This window comes from Schistocerca gregaria, chromosome 5, assembly GCF_023897955.1.
Source record: "Schistocerca gregaria isolate iqSchGreg1 chromosome 5, iqSchGreg1.2, whole genome shotgun sequence".
Classification (NCBI taxonomy): domain Eukaryota; kingdom Metazoa; phylum Arthropoda; class Insecta; order Orthoptera; family Acrididae; genus Schistocerca; species Schistocerca gregaria.
This window is the reverse complement of record NC_064924.1, coordinates 92260668-92280480: the sequence shown is the minus strand read 5'-3', so window position 1 is coordinate 92280480 and position 19813 is coordinate 92260668. Positions and strand designations below refer to the sequence as shown.

The 19813-nt window shown below is 39.0% G+C and overlaps 1 protein-coding gene across 1 annotated transcript; it reads left to right on the top strand.

Moving 5' to 3' along the window:
- The first annotated feature begins 5377 nt into the window (after positions 1-5377).
- Positions 5378-18672, top strand: LOC126273454 (uncharacterized). The gene is made up of 5 exons (XM_049977010.1): positions 5378-5891; positions 12292-12376; positions 13235-13520; positions 13996-14065; positions 16343-18672. The coding sequence occupies exons 1-5, from the start codon at positions 5769-5771 to the stop codon at positions 16514-16516; spliced, it is 738 nt and encodes a 245-aa protein (XP_049832967.1). The 5' UTR covers positions 5378-5768; the 3' UTR covers positions 16517-18672.
- Positions 18673-19813: the final 1141 nt, after the last annotated feature.

Below are 19813 nucleotides of genomic sequence, written 5' to 3'. Positions count from 1 at the left end.
ACGTCACTGTTCTCCCAGGAGGAACAAGACTGCGAGGAAGACCGGCAAAGAGATGGACTGACAACGTCAGGGGAGACACGCACCACGCACGTTATTGACTTAAGACCAGAAGATGTCAGCGACAGGGAGAAATGGAGGAGATGTAGCAAAACAGCAGACCCCGCAAGTCGGGATTAATGCTTGGAATGAAAGAGGGAAAACGTCAACTTGTATTAATTTTCCTGTGTCATGTTCTCCCTTATATCGATGAAATTTTAATTGTGGAATAGACTGCTATGCCGAATCGTCACTAGCGTTTAATTAATGCAACTCTGAACTGGTTTACATGGATCTCAAGTATGATTGTATACTTCGAAGCTATTATTGTGATAACCATTTTACCATGCACTTTGGCCCGTCTGTTTTCTTTCCCTCATTTCCGTTTCAAACTATATAAACTCCTTACATCTGAGCACTCACACACTTCCAACGATGTAATGCATACCGCAGCCCTTCTTTCTGTAGGTCTTATAGTACCCACCTCTCTAACGGAGAGTTAAGTAGCAGAATTTTCGAAATGTATTTCTTGTTTTCCCAGTTCCATAACCTGGCTTATTGTACATTACAAAATATCTCAGAGACTATAATTTACTTTTTCTGTACAATCACAGTTCTCAGGATCACGTGTACTTCGTGAATAGGCATAATAATAACCATTTAATATCTTTCTTCCCATTCACACCATTATCCTATATCTACATCTACATGGATACTCTGCAAATCACATTTAAGTGTCTGGCAGAGGTTTCATCGAACCACCTTCACAATTTTCTGCTATTCCAACCTCGTATAGCGCGGGGAAAGAAAGAACACCTGTATCCTTCCGTACGAGCTCTGATTTCCCTTATTTTATCATGGCGATCGGTTCTCCCTATGTAGGTCGGTGTCAACAGAATATATTCGCATTCGAAGGAGAAAGCTGGTGATTGGAATTTCGTGAGAATTTTCCGCCGCAACGGAAAACGCCTTTCTTTTAGTGATGTCAATGACAAATCCCGTATCATTTCTGTGAGACTCTCTCTCATATTTCGCGATAATACAAAATGTGCTGCCCTTCTTTGAACTTTTTCGATGTACTCCGTCAGTCCTATAGGGTAATGATCCCACACCGCGCAGCAGTATTCTAAAAGAGGCCGGACGTGCGTAGTGTAGACAGTCTCCTTAGTAGATCTGTTACATTTTACAGGTGTCCTGCCAATAAAACGTAATCTTTGGTAAGCCTTCCCCAAAACATTTTCTATGTGTTCCTTCCAATTTATGTTGTTCGTAATTGAAATACCGACGTATTTAGTTGAATTTGCGGCTTTTAGATTAGAATTTGTGCACCATTCAGATACCTTTTCAAAAAATGTTTTGCAATATGTTTTGAACTTCTGACGATTTTATTAGCCGTCCTCTGTAAAAAAAAACTAAGACTGCTCCTCAGATTGTCTCCCAAATCCTTTATATAGATAAGGAACAGCTAAGGGTCTATAACACTACCTTGGTGATCGCCAGAAATCACTTCTGTTTTACTCGGTGAATTTCTGTCAGTTACTACGAACTGTGACCTATCTGGCAGGAAATCACAAATCCAGTCATATAACAGACGATATTCCATAAGCACACAATTTCGCTACAAGCCGCTTGTGTGTTACAGTGTCAAAAGTATTCCGGAAATCCAGAAATACGGAATCGATCTGAAACCCCTTTTCAATAGCTCTCAACACTTCATGTGAATAAGGAGCTAGATGGATTTCACAGGAACGATGTGTTCTAAACCCATACTGACTGAGTGTCAATAGACTGTTTTCTTCGAGGTAATTCATAATGTTTGAACACACTATATGTTCCAAAATCCTGGTTTATATCGACATTAACGACATAGGCCTCTAATTTAGTGGATTACTGCTACTACCTTTCTTGAATATTGATGTGTTCTGAACTTTCCAGTCTTTGGGTACGGATCTTCCGTCGAGCGAATGGTTATATATGATTGTTAAGTATGGAGCTGATGCATCAGCATACTCCGAAACGAATCTAATTGGTATGCAGTTTGGACGAGAATTCTTGCTTTTATTAAGTGATTTGAGTTGCTTCACTACTCCGAGGATATTTATTTATACGTTACTAATGTTGGCAGCTGTTCTCGATTCGAATTATGGAATATTTACTTCGTCTTCTTTTGTGAAGGCTTTTCAGAAGGCTGGTGTAGTAACTCAATGTCAAATCCCTGTATCGGATTTGATGCTCGTTATTAACTCAGAAGTATTTGTTGCTAAGAGGTCAAATATGCTTGCACAATCGTTTACTATTCGCGTGGGCTCATGAACTAACTGCTCGAAATAATTTTCAGAGAATGCGTTTGGCACAATTTCCGATGCTATTTTATGCACACCTTCGGAATTTCGACAACATATCGAGGGTAAATTAAAGTCACCACCAACTGTTACCGTATGAGTCGGGTACGTGTTTGAAATTAAACTCAACTTTTCTTTGAGCCTTTTAGCAACTGTATCATCTAAACTGGTAGGTAGGTAAAGGATCCTATTATTATTTCATTCAGGTTGCCAACAACGACCTCTGCCCATACTAACTCACAGGAAGTATCTGCTTCAGTTTCGCGACAGGTTAAACTACTTCTAACAGGAACAAACACGCCACCGTCAACCGTGTTTAGCCCATCCTTTCGGAACATCGTTAGGTTCTTCGGAAACATTTCGGCTGAGCTTATATCCGACTTTAGCAAAGCTTTCAGTGCCTTTAAAGATTTGAGTATCAGTGCTTTCTATTAGTGCTTGGAGCTCTGGTATTTTCCCAACACAGCTCCGACAATTTACAACTGTTATACCAATGGTTCCAGTATTTACGTTCTTCCTGTGTTCGGGCTGCACTCTTTGTGACTGAAGCCCTTCTTGTGTTTTTTTGAGACCCTCTAACCTAAAAAAAACACCCAGTCCACGCCACACAGCCACTCGAAACCAGAGACAATCTCTCCTGATCCCAAGTGACACACATCATTGGTACGGATGTGAGCAACCACCTGCAGTTGGCTGCATCCTGTGCTCTTCATGGCATCCGGGAGGACCATTTCCGTACCTGGAATGAGTCCAGTCGGTATGCACACGGAGTGCACATTGGTTTTCTTTCCCGTATTGTAAGCCAAGTATATACAGGGCCCCGTAACGCGCATAACGCTGGAGCCCCCACAACCCATTACCCCACTCTCTATGATTGCCTGGATCTTGCAGACTGGTTGGTTTCAAATTATTAAACAAATTAGCAATAAGTAATGACACTCGTAAAAAGCCTAAAAACCATAGTCCATAAGAAGCTGATGCCTTTCGACCACAGACGCAACGATGACTATGACTCGTTGTGGAAAGCTGCTGCCCGCTGCCGTTTCTTACTTAATATGGGGGCGTTATGAAGGGCTGTGCCTCATGGTCATTCTTTTTTTCTCATTTTATTTTTATTTTTTGTCATAGCATTGCTGTTACGGAGCATAGTGATTCAGTTAACTGGGACACTGGCGAAGATAACAACATAAAACAGTTAGCGGTACCTTCAATGTAAATGATGACGTTCCTAAAGAATGCATATAAAAAGTTATCCTGAACGGCTTCAGCGTATGTAGGGAATTGGCATCAGAATGAAAAACAATCTGAGTCAATCCAGTTTATTTTTCTTACCCAGATTAGCATAATCACGATAGATGTAACAATAAATATGTGAAAGACGTGAATTGGTAGAATGTAAGACTTATCTTGGTAGCGTATGAATGTCATTAATCATGTGGATAAATGCACATGTTGCGCTTTCAGTAACAGAAAGTGACTGACTGGCCGACAATGTCACCACAGCTATGGTCCACCCGTAATTTAACTGAATCGTATCAACAAGGGGCGGCGCTGCACATTTACCAACACTTTTCTGGATTCTAATCTGGTACGAAACTTGTGGGAAGATTACTACTTAAACAAGATAATTTTCCTTAACTTGACACATTCAGAACTATAAAAACTTTTACGCGTTTGGTGCGAAATTAAACACCAATCATAAAAAATTACCATTTCATTCGTATTTCCACTTCATCTGCTGCAGGGTGACTGCACAATTTGTTATGAAAACTTGCACTTAGTGTATTGTCTGGCAACAGCATTGATTTGCCTTTGTATAGTCAAAAAATCTGTGTTTACTTTAACAATACAACCACCTTTAACCATTCTGTTGTGCGTTACAACAACCCAGCACAATATTTCGGAATTGGAAATGATAACAGGAATAACTGTACTTAAAACTACCTTCACTTCTCGGTCGTCGTTTGTAGAATGATTAGTACGAATTTTAGAGTACGGTACAGTTCCCATGTGAAACGAAAAATGGAATTATTGTTACGTTTTTACTCACAACTTCAGAACTTGCATTATATATAGAATTTATTTACCACCTCTTTAGGTCACAAATTGCTTTGAGTGAAAATCATTTCAAAAACTAAGTTTGATGGTTTTACCTTAAACTGTTCCTAAGCCGAGGCGTCTCTCTCTAGGTCATGATGTAGACATATAGCATTCTCAAAGGGAAAACATCAAATAAGTGAGATGAAACACGTGGTTAACACAAAAAAGTTTTCCAATGAACAGCTTCAATTATCCAGAAACTATTTTCATTAAATGTAAATATCGAAGTGAAAGGCATTTAGATACACGGTTCTATTAAATATTACATGCTGTTTAACACGTCGGCTAGAAGATAACTAATAATTTCTCAGAAGGAGGTAAAAATTTTAGATCGTCTCTATTTACGCAAAGTTAAATTCAGTTTTCGACACACATGTTTAGTTAGATGTGAATTAAGCACGAAGCTCACATTTTGCTGACGGGTGTGGTTAGCTATTCCCATAAACAACTGAGACAAGCAGTGTAAAAGAAGCTTCCTGCATGCATCCTCCAAAAACAGTGACATCGATTACGCAAAATAGAAAGCACACGCAACAACGAATGACAGTTGAAGATCGCTAAGGTCATTTCCGCGGAAACGCATCCCTTCATTCTCTTCAAGATGTCGCAGCGCGCCGGAAGTGTTCCTGTAGCTGTGCCCGAGGCGAAGCTGAAGCCGTACTACGTGCCGTGGCACGAGTACGGAAAGGTAAGTGAGATGTTGCACACGGTTTCAGGTAAGATACGTAGCAATGGAAAGTGCACAGATTAGAAGCTACGCAATTCGGTTGCAGCGTGCACCGCTCCTCCTTCATAAAACGACTTTATTACGGACTCAGCGGCTTTGGAAGTTATATCCAACGATATTACTGACTATGAAAGACAAAGATACTGAAACATAGTGTAGCCGTCATTTCTTTGCTTGAAATGCGGGTCGATTTGTGTGTTTTTGTGTGCTACGCAGTTCGTAAATACACGAAATGTAAAAGACGTTGTGTATGGCTATCTAAATTCCCTTATCGTTGATACACATTTCGAAGTGCAAGGATTTAATCACTGTAGCTTCCATTTTGTATCCATTTTGCGTTTCTGTAATAATTAGTTGAACTGGCGTGAATTAACAGAGTGTGCAACTCATGCGTAGTACGTTCCTGTTGGTAACCCGTTGTCATACGTATTAGCCAGTCGGCTGACAGTACACGGCAGCAACTGAAAATCAATCACATCGGTTTTTTTCCGACTTTAACTCCATTTCCGAAACTGTGGCTAAAAATTGCTCCGAGTGACAGAAAATATCCCTCAACTTTGTTTATGAAACACAGGAAGCTACGAAGAAGCAGTGTTGGTCTTTATTCACATCTGATTAATTATTCGCAGTGTTCACTTCCTACCATTTATTACTGGAACTCTTCCAATAAAAAGGCCGTCGACAGGGTAAGTGCACCTTTATCTTTTGTTGTGTATCTCACACATTAAACCACCGTTGCATATTTGGTTGACTTGTAATCATTGTTCATGTTTATATCAGCAGACACTGGTTGTAATATCACTTGCCTAACATCACTAATATTACAATTTTCGCAGCAAATATGAGTGAGGAATAAATGAAACACGAAAATTATTTCTTAACTTCAGTTTTATAGATAGTGAAGAAGATGGTACATCCAAAAATGGGCCATCCGATCAAGTCTGAATGTAATGGGTTGTGTACCCATGACCACAAACTTAACATTAACTTATAACCATAGTCAGGAATGCGATCTCACCATCCCATCTACCCAATAACGATTAAACAAAAATGCGTTATGGCAATGGATACTCATCATTTCATCAGCTTCCTTTGAAGAATTAGGCTCTAGGCCATCCAAACTTAACAAACAATCATTTCAGTCTTTTCTGAAGATCTCCAATAACTCTGTTACCGTTTGGATTGTACTTCACGAATTTCTGTGGAATCTGGAATTCTCATGAGGATTTGTGTTGATTTTTCTCGATTCATTTGATTTTCATGTTGACAATATTTAATTCTGTTCTTTCATTTCCAATCACGGCTCTGTTATTTCTTTTTGTGTTCTACAAAGTTTCATTTACATAGTGTAACGAAGTAATCACCATCATCATTCATATCGTTTGGGCCTTTGTCACACTTCAGCGAGATGTCAGCGTTGTTACAATATATTTGGCGATGTTAATGTCAGAGGGTGACCGGATACCCTTCCTGTCGCACCCCATACCCCCAAGGATGGAATTAGAGTACCCCACCTTTATGTGTCTAGTGTAAGCCACGAAATAGTGCGAACGTTTTCAAATGTCAGCGAGTAGTTTATTTGAGGCGTAACGTGGGGACCAGCCCATTATCCACCTAGTGGGATGTGGGTAACCGCCTAAAAACCGCATCCAGGCTGGCTGGCACACCTTCCCTCGTCGGTAATATGCCGGTGGGGGGAGGGGGGGTTCGATTCAGGGCTAGCGCGCCTACCCGTGTCCAGGACGCAAGGCATTAACGCCCTCGGCTAACCTGACAGATCTAACGAACTAATCACCATCAGTTTATAAAATTTAGTACTGATTCCTTTTTGCACGTTAGGGGTCAATTTTCTGTTACTGGACCGAAAGACAGTTTGATTATACATTTTATTTTCAATATCGTTTTCAATATCGTCACCTAAGTATCAGATTTGAAATATTTGCTCTAAAAATGATTATCTAAAATAGATTTTTGTCTTACTGGATGTTGTGTTCGGAATGCCTTTATTTTCGATATACAGTCTTAAGCCAGGTGGCGGAACATATTCACCTTCTAGAAATAACAGAAAATAATGTTCAACCTCTTTTCCTTTCGGATTCTCGTTTTTCCTGTCCGTACCTGTTCTACATGGACTGTGCGTTGTCTACTTTGCATGAATTAACTTTCTTAACAGTTATACCGTCTATCAAGTAGACTATGAAAGTAAGTCAAAATTCTTTACAAAACAGTTGTTTTATGTACAAGGAACAAATCATAACAAAAGATGCATTTCACTCTGAGTTTATAACAGTACTATATTACCTTTGTTGTTTACCCTATCCTCTATTACCGCAGACAGAGCTAATATTTTCTTCTAAACTTCGAAAGGCCAGTATCTGACGTGTGGACGTCTTGTCCTGCTTTCTATTCTTGCCTAGAAGATTTCCCATCATTCTTATCTCCCTTACATCTATGCAAATATGTTGCAGATTTGTTGCAGATGGGTCTAGGAAACTGCATTCCTCACTGTAACTTCTTCGCCATACGCGAATTTCACGTAATCAATCAAAATTTGAAAATTTTCTGTGCATTCTGGGTATCAAACGTTACTTGTAGTTGTCCGTATTCGTTACAATTATTTCGTATAATACAAAGTATAATGTCGTGGGAAAACCATAACCGCTGTAACATGATGGAAAAAACCGTCAGCGTCACTAAATTTATATATTTATTTAGCGGTTTTGATCGTAAATATATGAAGCGCTGAAACACTAAAAACTGTAGCAGAGACCTTTGTCCCAAGCCCCTAAACTTGTATGTCCCTCTTCAAGAAATGTTAATGTCGCTAAGGAAAGCGCAACAACTTTACAATGTAGAAACATGGAAGGATTCGACTTACCTCTGAACGTAGTTTGGGGGTAGTAAGCGAATACGTAAAGTAGATCCACAAATCACCAACTGAGTTTACAGTGACGTCAACGTATTTATCGCATTACCATCTATTAGTTTCGTATCACACAGTGCCAGTTTTAGTATCTTTCATCGCGTGTGTAATAATGACATTTAAGGTTTGAGTCAAGTTCTGGAGCGAGGACCTGTACTCAACAACATGAACTAAGGTACTCATAAAATTACAAAGAAATCTTCGTACAGGTGATGCTCTCTAAGGGGACAGTGTGAATACAAGTTGAATCCGAAATCTTGAAGTTCTTGTGGGCAGTTTATGAGTCTTTCAGTATAAGGTTTTCGGGGTCACCAGCCCCTCGTTATAGAATAATAATGTAATGATGATTTATTCAACTTTGTACCACATTTACGTATATTTCTTTGAAAGGATCCTCACAATAGTAAACCATTTGATAAGCACTCAACAAAATATTCGAAACAGAACAGTGTAGCGCAAAAACCCTCGGACAGTGCTAGAGTACAGTGATGTGTTTCTCTGTGGCTGCAGGAACAGTCTGCCACCGCAGTCAGTCAGCCCAGACACGAGAGGAAAGTCGGCCTGTTCTTCGTCAGTAAACTTACCCGCACTGCTGTGCATCACAGTGACACTTACACAAATCTAAACCCAGGTAGAAAGTGAACCCCACTGAATAGAAGATTGAGGACGAAGAAGCAAGCGGGCTTATTATTATCAACAGAAAGTACGATAGATAAATGGTACAAACTTGTTTGCACATGCAGTGGATACTTGCAATGATGCGCATATAATTTCCCTACAATACAGACACAAACAGGAACGGGAATAGGAAACCAAACGAAATGCAATTGCTCGGTAAAAAGCAACCAGAACCCGTGGGTCACTCATACCAAATTGATGAAAGAATGTCCTGTCATCCCACTGAACTTTTATCACTGCAGTTCTACTTCACCTACCACTAAGAATCCTGACTTTAGATAACAGCCGAGTGTGAAGTACATCAGATTAATACATCTCTTGTAACTCCTATCCAATAGTTGTGAAAAGAGCCACCATGAAAACATAATGCTTGAGTTCAGATAAAGACGCCTTGTCTTTCCTAATATCGATATATTACAACAGGACTTTCTTTTGAAAACATAAATATTATTGCACGGGATTTATTCGCAGTTACGAACACGAACATAAATCAGTTGATTACATTTGACAATCGCTAAGTTTGTAGCTGCAGAAACACCTCTCATCAATTGGTTCACAATGGCTGAGCGAACCAGCAGTGTTCCAGCTGCTGTTCCAGACGTGATGTAACAGTAGTGATACCAGCACTTGCGTCGGTATGGAAAAGTAAGGAACACGATCCATGCAGTATTACATTAAGTGCGTAGCTGCAGTAATAACATGTGTTAGAAGTTACAGAACTATAAAGGTTCTCGTCGTTTCGCACACAATAAAACTCAGTTCGGGTTGCTATAGACTTAACGACATTCACCGTTGTAGGCTGCGGTGTTATTGATTACAATACCAATGCAATGATACTAAATTGCGCTTGCTACACTAAGCCTCTCTTCTTGTGGTCGAAATCGATGTCGTGGGTCTGGATTGAAAGTGCGTATGGGAGGTAGTGCGAGTTCGTCTCCTCCCTGACCGGCACCCAAAAATTTCGTATTTACTATTGAGTTAATCGAAGTAAAAAGATAGTAACTCTAAAGGTCTTCCGAGCAAACATTAATAATTTATTGTGCCTCGATTATATCGTACTCAAGTTTCGCCACCTTACAGGAGTCTTTGTCTTCTTTTTTTTTACCAGCTGAAGATGTGTTTGAGAGTATTATCGTGAGACGAATAATGATTCATATTTATGTCCGCAGTGACACTCAACTTAAATGTCTCGTTTTCTCAGTATAAATTTCAACATAATACGATTCTTTACGCTGACTTTATATTGACAAAAGCCACAGATTTGGTACAAAGTTTCCACATATTTTTGTAAAAGGTGATTTTATTTCCATCAGCGTGCATTACTACCCTCCAACTTCTATATTCAGCTAGACAGCGAACAACGAACTGTTGGAAGCAGATGCTAATTGTCTGTATGATGTATGGTAAATATTAAATTGTTTGACGGAATGCTAAGGTAATTAGTTAAAATTTTTGTTTATTGTAGTTGTTGTGGTCTTCCGTCCAAAGACTGTCTTGATGGAGCTCTCCATGCTACTCTATCCTGTGCGCGTCTCTTCACCTCCAAGCTACAAGCAACTAATGCAACCTATATTCTTCTGAATGTGCTTAGTGTATTTATGTTTTGGTCTCCCTTTACGACTTTTACTCCTCATGCTTCCTTCCAGTATGAAATTGGTGATCTCTTGCTGCCTCAGGATTTGTCCTACCAAACGATCCCTTCTTCTGGTCAAGTTGTGCCACAAATTTCTCTTCTGCCAAACTCTATTCAGTACCTCCTCATTAGTTATGTGATACACCCGTCTGATCTTCAGCATTCTTCTGTAGCATCACATTTCCAAAGCTTGTATTCTCTTAGTGTCTAAAGGGTTTATCGTGCATGTTTCGCTTCCATACGTGGCTACACCATGCAAATACTTCCATAACGGAATTCCTGACACTTAAATTTATACTCGATGTTAACGAATTTCTCATCTTCAGAAACTCTTTCCTTTTTATTGCCAGTCTACATTTTATATCCTCTCTACTTCGATAATCATCTTTTATTTTGCTCTCCAAATAGCACAACTCATCTACTATTTTAAGTGTCTTATTTCCTAATCTAGTTCCATCACCATCACCTGATGTAATTTGACTACATTCCATTATCTTCGTTTTACTTCTGTTGAAGTTCTTCGTACACCTTGCCATCAACACACTTTCCATTCTATTTTTGTTTATTGAAAAGAAAATTTCATTTCAGGTAGCATTGGATAGAAACTCACAAACTTTGTCATACACCTTACAAAATGGTGCTGTTAAATAAATCTCGATTAGAAACTTTGACTTCGTTTGGATGTTGAAATACTTTTGTAACTCAAAACGCAAGAAGTTCGACGAAGCTGACAAGAAATTTCGATTATTGCTAATGGCAGCGTATGACACGTAATCTCATATTATTCCTATTCTCGCCATTTAATTTGTAACACAGCGAAAGACCAGCACGGCGTCTGAGGTTCTACCTGTCTATAGGCCTCTTCATCTGCTGGTCACATTCTTAAAAGAATTCTCTGCCTTTAATTGCGTTGTATGGCAATGTTACAAAATAACGGTTAGAAAAACAGAAGAATCTAGTTCATACAACCGTTTGTAGGTGAACGCGTGCTTCGATTGTTTGTAATTCTGGTTTGTACAATAATTCGACTAAAGAGAAGCCTCGTACTAGACGTTTAGTTTTGCAAACCGTATTTAAATAATCGAACGCAATTTACACGTGATTCTTCGCATAGTTTTGGCGACCATTTGCGCTTCTTTATACACCTTGGACACATATACATAATTTGCAGACTCTGCTGGCACAGAAATAAAAATATATAGCGTCACTTTAGAAAATAATTTCCGTGATATTATTTAGTAAACTGATCGGAGGTAGGGACATAACTAGATATATGACTAATAAACATTCATTCGAAGAGCTTTATACGTAATCTACAGAATAATCTTAAAAGTTTCTCTTAGCACATCGGTGCAAGCACACTTTATCTTGTTCTTATTAATGATGGGACGTGCTGAAATACATTTTTAAAATAATTTCTGAACTGAACGGTGACAAAAATGTTGATGTGAGTTTTACAATACGTTGACTACTATTGAGAAAATACCGTCGCTTTGGATACAGCACAATACCCCACACTCATTCCATCTGTGTCTCTGTTCCAGGTCCTAAGCACTGCTGCCGAATATAAGTCCATTCCACCGACATGCCCTACACGGAAGCTATCGTCAAGATTTACGAACTGTACCTAAAATAATTCCTTAGTACATCAACGCAAGCTAGCGTTCTCACTTTTTTTACATTATCAACATTACATGTCGTTATGTCCTAATATCACTTAATTTACTGACTTTAATATCGATCAGAAGTTGTGCTGAGGGTTTTACAAACATTCTCTGCTACTCATAAAGTTACGCATCTTGCAGTTTAGCGTAATACCCACTACTTATTGCATTCTGTATCTCTGTTACAGGTGATGAGTTCTGATGCAGAGTGTAGGGCCGTTCCACCTCTACGGCCTGTACGGGAGCAAGAAGTGGAGGTCTTGTTGAAATACTGTGAGTACTTTTGGTGTTGTGAGGATACGAGTAGCAACGATTCAAGTAGTGTAATGGTTTTGATGGGGTGGCTTTGTTACAGAGCTTACGTTTTATATCAGCAACTTTTTTACGTATCCCATCTGCGTCTGCTATAATAAACATGAAATGAATGTAGCGCTGCGTCTTTGTTACTTTGTCGTATCTGCTTTATACGTAACGTGATATGAGCATTGTGTGACATACACTATGGTAAGGATATTCAGTTCTGCTAGTCTTACAGCTAAAATCACTGTACCGATCATTTGTATTAGGAGTGATACCAGGGAAGCCACGTTTTAGGGTATGAACTTTTTACTGGTCGTGTTCTGTTCATTCTCCTGGTAGTTGAGTAGCTAGGACATGAATTGCGTCTGTCAGTGAATGCACTCGTTCCTGATGGATCTTTCAACTAGATCTGTGTGGTAGTAACAGAGTCAGAGAAAACGCTGTGGAGATCTTAATAACTCTCTGGTTTAGAACTACGATCGTGTGTCATATTTCCACTAAATTCTGTACTGCTAATGGGCAGCTTACAGTCCTCTGAGATGGTCAGTAGATTACTTTATAATTATTTTGATTCTGTCAAATTAATTTCTGTTTACAGAGGATGTTAACTTCATTATTATTTTTCCGCCAACTGTGTCAACAACCTTGGATAGCAGTGAGTACTATAAGATGTATTCACCTTTTCTGACATGCAAGAGCAGTAATGATAAGTATTATAGCTCTCTATGTACATACTGCAATGGCGATGCATTATTAGTCTGTGGTAGTAGATGACAGTGAGTTACTGCAGATAGATGTTGTTTAGAGTAATGGTGAACTTTTATTTTACAGGCCACTGCTACCGCCACGATGTGCAGTCTGAGCCGTCCCCGAGACCTGCGCTCACGTATGTAGTATCAAACGTGGCAGCAGGTAAGGTGCAAGAGAGGCAAGGCGGAGGCGAAACAGCCCGACAGCAGCCGGCGCAGCAGCACCGCGATGTGGTTGAGGCAGAGGTAGGCGAAGAGGAGGAGGAGGTGGGGGAGGCCGAGACCAGCCGTGGCCTGCTACGGCGGCTGCTGGCCTGCTGCCTCTGCATTAGGCTGCCACAAGGCCGCAGTTCCAGGAGGACCAGCAGGTGAGTCCGGCATGTCGTGCCGTGTATTCAGAATTCTTCAGCGTGGAACTTACCATGTAGCGCAGGTGAATATGTGAATAATCTTCAATTACTGCCCCACACTGTGACCTCTAGGGTTGGAAGGAGTGGGGGAGGGGTGTTTGGGCTTATCCCAATTTATGTTCTGAAGGTGTGTGTGGGGACTTTAGCATCACTTCTCATGTTTCAGAATTCTGATTGTACAGAAATTGCTCAGTCAAGTTCAAAGTATGCCTATGAAGATTGTCCAAATTACAAATTGTAACAGTATCTCAAGTATCAATGAGTTTTGGTTATTTATGTGAGATAATCATGAATGTGTTTTAATCAAATGAAACATAACTACTTAACAGTTTTGCATAGCAGCTACATGTGTAATTTCTTATGTGGATAATTTGTCCAAAAATGATTTTAAATTTATCATTAAACAAAATTAAAAATATTTAATTAATTTCAGAGTTCATCCTGAAGAATCGCCGACAGCTGGCAGCCAGGCTAAGCAACAGAGCCCTGTCGTCAAAATCCTGGTATGTATTGAGAGAAACATGTACAAAACTTACGAAATCTTTGTAAAGACGTATAAGATGCTACTACTTGTCCAATAGCCGTTTCATTAATTACATTAGTAGTTAACTGAGTAATGAGAGAGAGTACTTGGCATCATTTCACCTCAAGGAAAATTGTGATATACTGTTAATTGTACTCATTACAACAGGAGTCTAGTGAAGCTTAATTTAAATAACACTAGCAGTAAATAGTAGCCCAGTCTATATGTGCAGTGTAATCTACGAGTCACAAGGTAACCTGTAAATGAAATAATACTCTGCAAATAAGGAAATGGTACAAAGTGAAAATTGGAAATTATCATATTTCTATACTTGTCATTCGCTACCACAGATAGTAGTGTGGATAGTTTGAGGTAGGATCCACAGCCCAGGTCTTGTCCGTCAAATGGAAGCTGACTTGATGGAAATCAGATGGTACCCCATATGCAAATATTTAGGGAAGATTTCCAGATTGGTATATGTCTTTAAATTAAGGTCAGCTTTTCGAAATACTTGTTTGCAACTAGGGAGTAGGAATAATTTTTGATTTATTTTTTCTTAGACAAAATTTTGATAGCCTTGATTTTGTAAGTCAGTAAACTTCACGATATTCTTACCATTTGTACTTTACCTGTAACACTCGTCAGGAAAATAACCGAATCTGTCCTGTTACACATGCTTAGGCATAAGCCGTTGATAATTCCTGCTGGTGCATGTTCCTATCTAGTCAAAATTAAAATGCTTACAATTTCCTGGCTCTGTCCACTGTTTTCGGAGATTTGTCTTGGTTGTAAGCTGTTTCAGTCACTTCTAATTAACCGAAATCAAGAAACCCCTGGCTACATTAAATCTTCTGGGTACCGCATAGGTCAAATTGTAACTGTGATAGCTGTTGGCTGGTAACATCCAAACTGATGTGTTCTCATATGTCAACCAGAAATGCTACATTTTTAGAACACAAAGACTTGCATTAGACTTTGGGATTTTCTACTGATGATGACGGACTGGGATGTTACATACTAGGATAGGATCTGAAAAATTCCTATCTTTACTCCTCTATATCGCACTTTGATAGATACACAACAGTCGTCAAACGATTTTGAGTGAGGCGTAATCACGACAAAATTTTGCAGTTGTCATGCCATTCTCACTTTACCTGACGCGCTGATACAGACATTGCAGATACGTAAATGAAAGGGTGTGTGAATACTGTCCATTTCGATTAGTTATAGATACAAAAAAATGCGTTAAAATAAACATACACTGTTTCTCATTCAACTCTTCATATATTAGCAGTTGGAAGCAAAGATGCTACTATCTGAAGTGTTGAATGACAAACAAAGTGCATAATATTGTTGCCAATCAGTATACAAATTGTTCTTATCGGAAATGATTTAATTGGAGGATAATATACAGTCTACATTGTGATTCCATAATGATACTACAAACTCGCAGGATTGATAGAAAAAGGCAAATGTGTCAACGTAACGAAAGCGGCCATGATCAGGAAACGACTTAATTGAAAGTTATAAGTGAAAATTGCTCTGGTGTGTTTGGCAGTCGCCATCATGCTGCAGCCCCTCGTTGTCCGTACTTGGAGGGGAATTAGAATGGACCTAAAAAAGCAGAAAAGTTCATTAAATATGGACTCTAACGTGCATACCTGAAGAGCTATGAGCAGTTGTTAACTTTTGCTACTGTGAAACACATGTCTTCTACTGAACAACTACTCATAGCTCATTAGGTATGCGTTTTAGAGCCCTTGTTTACTAGATATTTTTGTTGTATTGGTTCACACTACCTAATCCCAAAGCACGAAAAGCAAAGAATTTGCAGTAGAAGTGATCCACTGCCAGTTATCAAAACTATTTTCGGTCGTTTCTGGACGAGGGTCCCATGCATTGCATTGATATATTTATCCCTCCCCATCACCCATGAAAGTTTGTAAGATCATCACGGACCAACCCCGTGTAGCTCGCAATCTCTGTGCGTTCGTCGTTCACGCCACTATTTACAACAAAGATCTGAAACTCAGTATATAGAGAAGTTTCTATTTAAACGGACCTAGCGTTTCGTTCAACCTATACTGATAGCAGTGTCTTCATCTGTTGCAGGGCGGAAGGAGATGACTAACAGAAGATGGGATAATCGGTTTTCTTTTGGAATTCAAATACTGACAACTATTTGTTTTGATAGGTATATGTTTCATTGACGGGGAAAGTTTTCCTAAATTAATCTAACTGTGTTTTCCCGTTGCAGGAAACATACTCGAAGGAGAAGCAAGAGCTGGTGTCTGCGTGGGTGTTGAAGCATTTCGGAAGCGCACAGGACCGCTGCAGATGGATGGAGGGGCTGCACGAAGAAGCCGAAAACACACAATTGGCAGAGGTAACGTACTGCAGAAGCTTTAGCTATGCAAGCAGTGGTGAGTAGAAGAATAACATAAATAATAATTCATATATACTAGGCACAGTAATGTGGTAATGTATGAAAGACTAAATCGTTGTGTCTCAATCTGATGTGAACTGAAATTTTGATGTGTGTGTTTACACCCTTAATTTACAGAGGCAGAATATTTGATCAGAAACTAGACGATTCTAAATAAGTTTTTTTACAGATTCTGTTCCATCTGTTGTTTATATATGCTTACTCATTTCAGTTATTAAATGTCAGCCATGTGCCTACCGCAGGATGTACCTGTAATAGGAAACAACCAAAACAAAAACAACACTTATTAACCCTCTCCACTAACGCTCCAAAATACAAATAACTGTCCTAACAGGTCTCACATGTATCAGGGCTTCTGAAGACTGGAGATTTTTCTCAGTTAAACAGTTGTGGAGCAAAATGTTTCAAAAATTAAGGCTGGGGAATGTCATAAATTACTAGTAATCATAATCGGAAAAGAATTTTTCATACAAGAGAATAGAATATTTTGAGTTTCAGAAGCGCACCTCTAATAGCAGAACCACAACAGTTGATGATTTAGGTTCTTGGATCAAAAATAAAAATTAAATCAATGTTCTTGTCCGTGACTGCCAAACGACTTACATTGAATATTATTCCAAACTTTCATTAACAGATTTGTTCTGTGACGAAAGCTCACTGAAAGTACATTTTTATTTATTACTGGCGAAAGCGGTTTTTTAACTGCCTAATTAAATGCAGTGGATCTTAGTGTATTATTCACGAAAGATGTTGGCAACTGTTTGGCGGACAGTGTCAAATGCCCCTACTGTGGTGTTAGGAGAAAGAGCTGTGTCAGGTGTCGTAAGCTTGGTGGGTCAGCTCTACCTGTCCTTCTACACGTTGACAAACTCAAATTTTGTCAACGGAATGCAAGAGCAAAATGATGCCTTTTGAGTGTTACATACGAGCTCTCTGTGCATTCAGTTAAACACTAATTCCTTGAGAACTACAGTGAGATAGGAAAACGTAATATAGGTATCTGGCTTGAAGGACAAAACTTTAGTCACCAAAATGGTAGTGAAAACCTTTGAGTTAAACGCCTGATTTATCCGTTGCCAGCCTGACTTTGAATTCCAAAGATGTAATTGTAGTGTTGCGCTTAATTTGTAATGCACAGTACAAAATAACATAAACTAGTAACATATTAGCATAAGAGATATTTCCTCTGATAAAGTGTACCAATTCAAAGATAGGTAGTAGGAAGGAAGAAAAATCTTGGAATGTAATTATCTCAGTTGAGTTATTGGTACTGGAACACAAGAAAGAGAAGGATGCGAATTAGTGAACGTATTTAGATATAAAATCTAAGAAAAGTCCTTAGAACCATTACTTCCTTGTGAATCTCATACACTGAATCTGCAGAGGATGAACCTATTAAGGATTTAGATTCTTTGAGTCTTCTCAATGATATTCCATCGTGGGTTTTCCCATGTTTGATATTTCCGTGTACCTCTGCCACATTTAAAAATGCTGAGGGTCTTTTTAACACCGCGTCAGTGATGATTCAAATGTCAAATTAACTGATACCCTAAAGCAAATTAAAATAGTATATTTGCGTTGTTCGCATCATAAGAAGAATAGAGGCAGACATTGAATAAATTTGTTTATACCACTGATCTAAGAAATCATAAGAAACTGTAAAAACAGATACTGAATAAGAATATTGGAATGAAATAGTGGTCTGGCACTACTCATACGTGAGTGTAATGAGAAATCAGCATTAACAAGTTACAGACCTGCTCGTATAGACTAACGTGCTGTGAGCTAGCCGGCGAGCCAGGGTGCTTCACCAGACACGAAAGTAGTGCAAGTATTGGATTCACAACTACTGGTCTGGTTCACCAGCTGGCTGAGTGTGGCTTATATGCCGTTTTTCACCCTCGTTTAGGTGAATGCTGAGCTGCTCTCCGATCTCCACCTCATAAAAAACACCATTCACAAACACCTTCAAACGAAACATACAGATCAGCGTTGGCAACATTCGCAGACAGGTGACGAACACAGCTTTCCTCCGTTACGTTTAACTTACAGCTGCAGCCACAGGAAGGGTAACCAATCAGAAAGTAAAAAATAAAAACAAAACAAAAAATACCAGGTCACGAGAACTGTGGTATTCGAAAGAGAAGAAAGAGAAGGAAAGAGAAGTTATGCATTGCAAGTGACATGAGGATCGGAGAATTTATTTTGTATGCCTGGAAAATTAGACATTACTCACGCTGGTTTAGGATTTATGCCCCTTAGCGTTAGTTTGTTACTCTTAGCGTTTTTAACGGTAACCGTTGAAATCATATCGTATGTGATTTAACTGTTCAGTAGGCGAAAGTGTTTCAGTAAGAAAACCAAAAGTTGTCAAATACACAGAGTTCCCTTCATCCTTGAAGCGTAAATATCTTATCTTAGTAGAGTGGCACAGCTCTCTCGCTGGGTAGAGTACGTTATTCAATGGCTCTGAGGTACTATGAAGCTACTACACTGCAGCACTTAAAAAAAAAGGTTAGGTTATCGATTGTCAACTGATCGTCATGACATTGATCTTCAAACATGGGCGTTGCAGTTGAGCAGAGAAGTAAAGTTAAAGCATTTCAAGGCAAGCACCAAATCACTATTCAATCTGTGGCACACGCAATTCTGTCATGGATAATAACAGAGCTTATAACTAGAGGCTATATATGCGATAAATATTAACTCGAAAAGTTCTTTTCACAATTTAAAATTTTGGGGATGTACTTTATTCCAAAGGGTAAAAAAAATCATCCGTTTTGCAATAATTGTCATCAGTTACTCAGAGTTTTACGATTCATCTTAGAGCCCATGAGGCCTGCTACCGGATTATCCTTTTTTCATTCTTTTAAAGGAAACTAATGGAGAGCTTGCAGTGAGAAGCATAATGAACGTGTACATATTTCAATTAGATATGTTGAAAATACTTGACAGCACGTTTTGTGTAACATATTTCATAAAAATGGCGTTTGAGGATTCAGCTTTATTACATATGGTTGGATATGGAAAGAGAGTGTTTCTAATTTATGTTGTAACGATAATTTTAACTACTCAAAATTTATTGATAGTGGTTGGATATTTTGTAGAAAAATTCAGTGTGTATCAGAGGAAAGGTAATGCTGTTCTACTTCTATGTGGAACACCACATTTTTGTACATCATGCAGCAAATTACATTTGGGATGAGTTTTTATCCCTAAGTGAAAATGGGCCAAAACGGAAAAAAATGTGTATTGAATTATTTGGGCCAGTTTACACACCCA

What these genes read in the sequence shown, in the direction of transcription:
- LOC126273454 (XM_049977010.1), top strand. Translation starts at nt 5,769, where the DNA reads ATGAAACACAGGAAGCTACGAAGAAGCAGTGTTGGTCTTTATTCACAT. An exon ending in ATAAAAAGGCCGTCGACAGG is followed by an intron (nt 5,892 to 12,291) that starts GTAAGTGCACCT and finishes TCTCTGTTACAG; the next exon opens with GTGATGAGTTCTGATGCAGA. An exon ending in GGAGGTCTTGTTGAAATACT is followed by an intron (nt 12,377 to 13,234) that starts GTGAGTACTTTT and finishes TTTATTTTACAG; the next exon opens with GCCACTGCTACCGCCACGAT.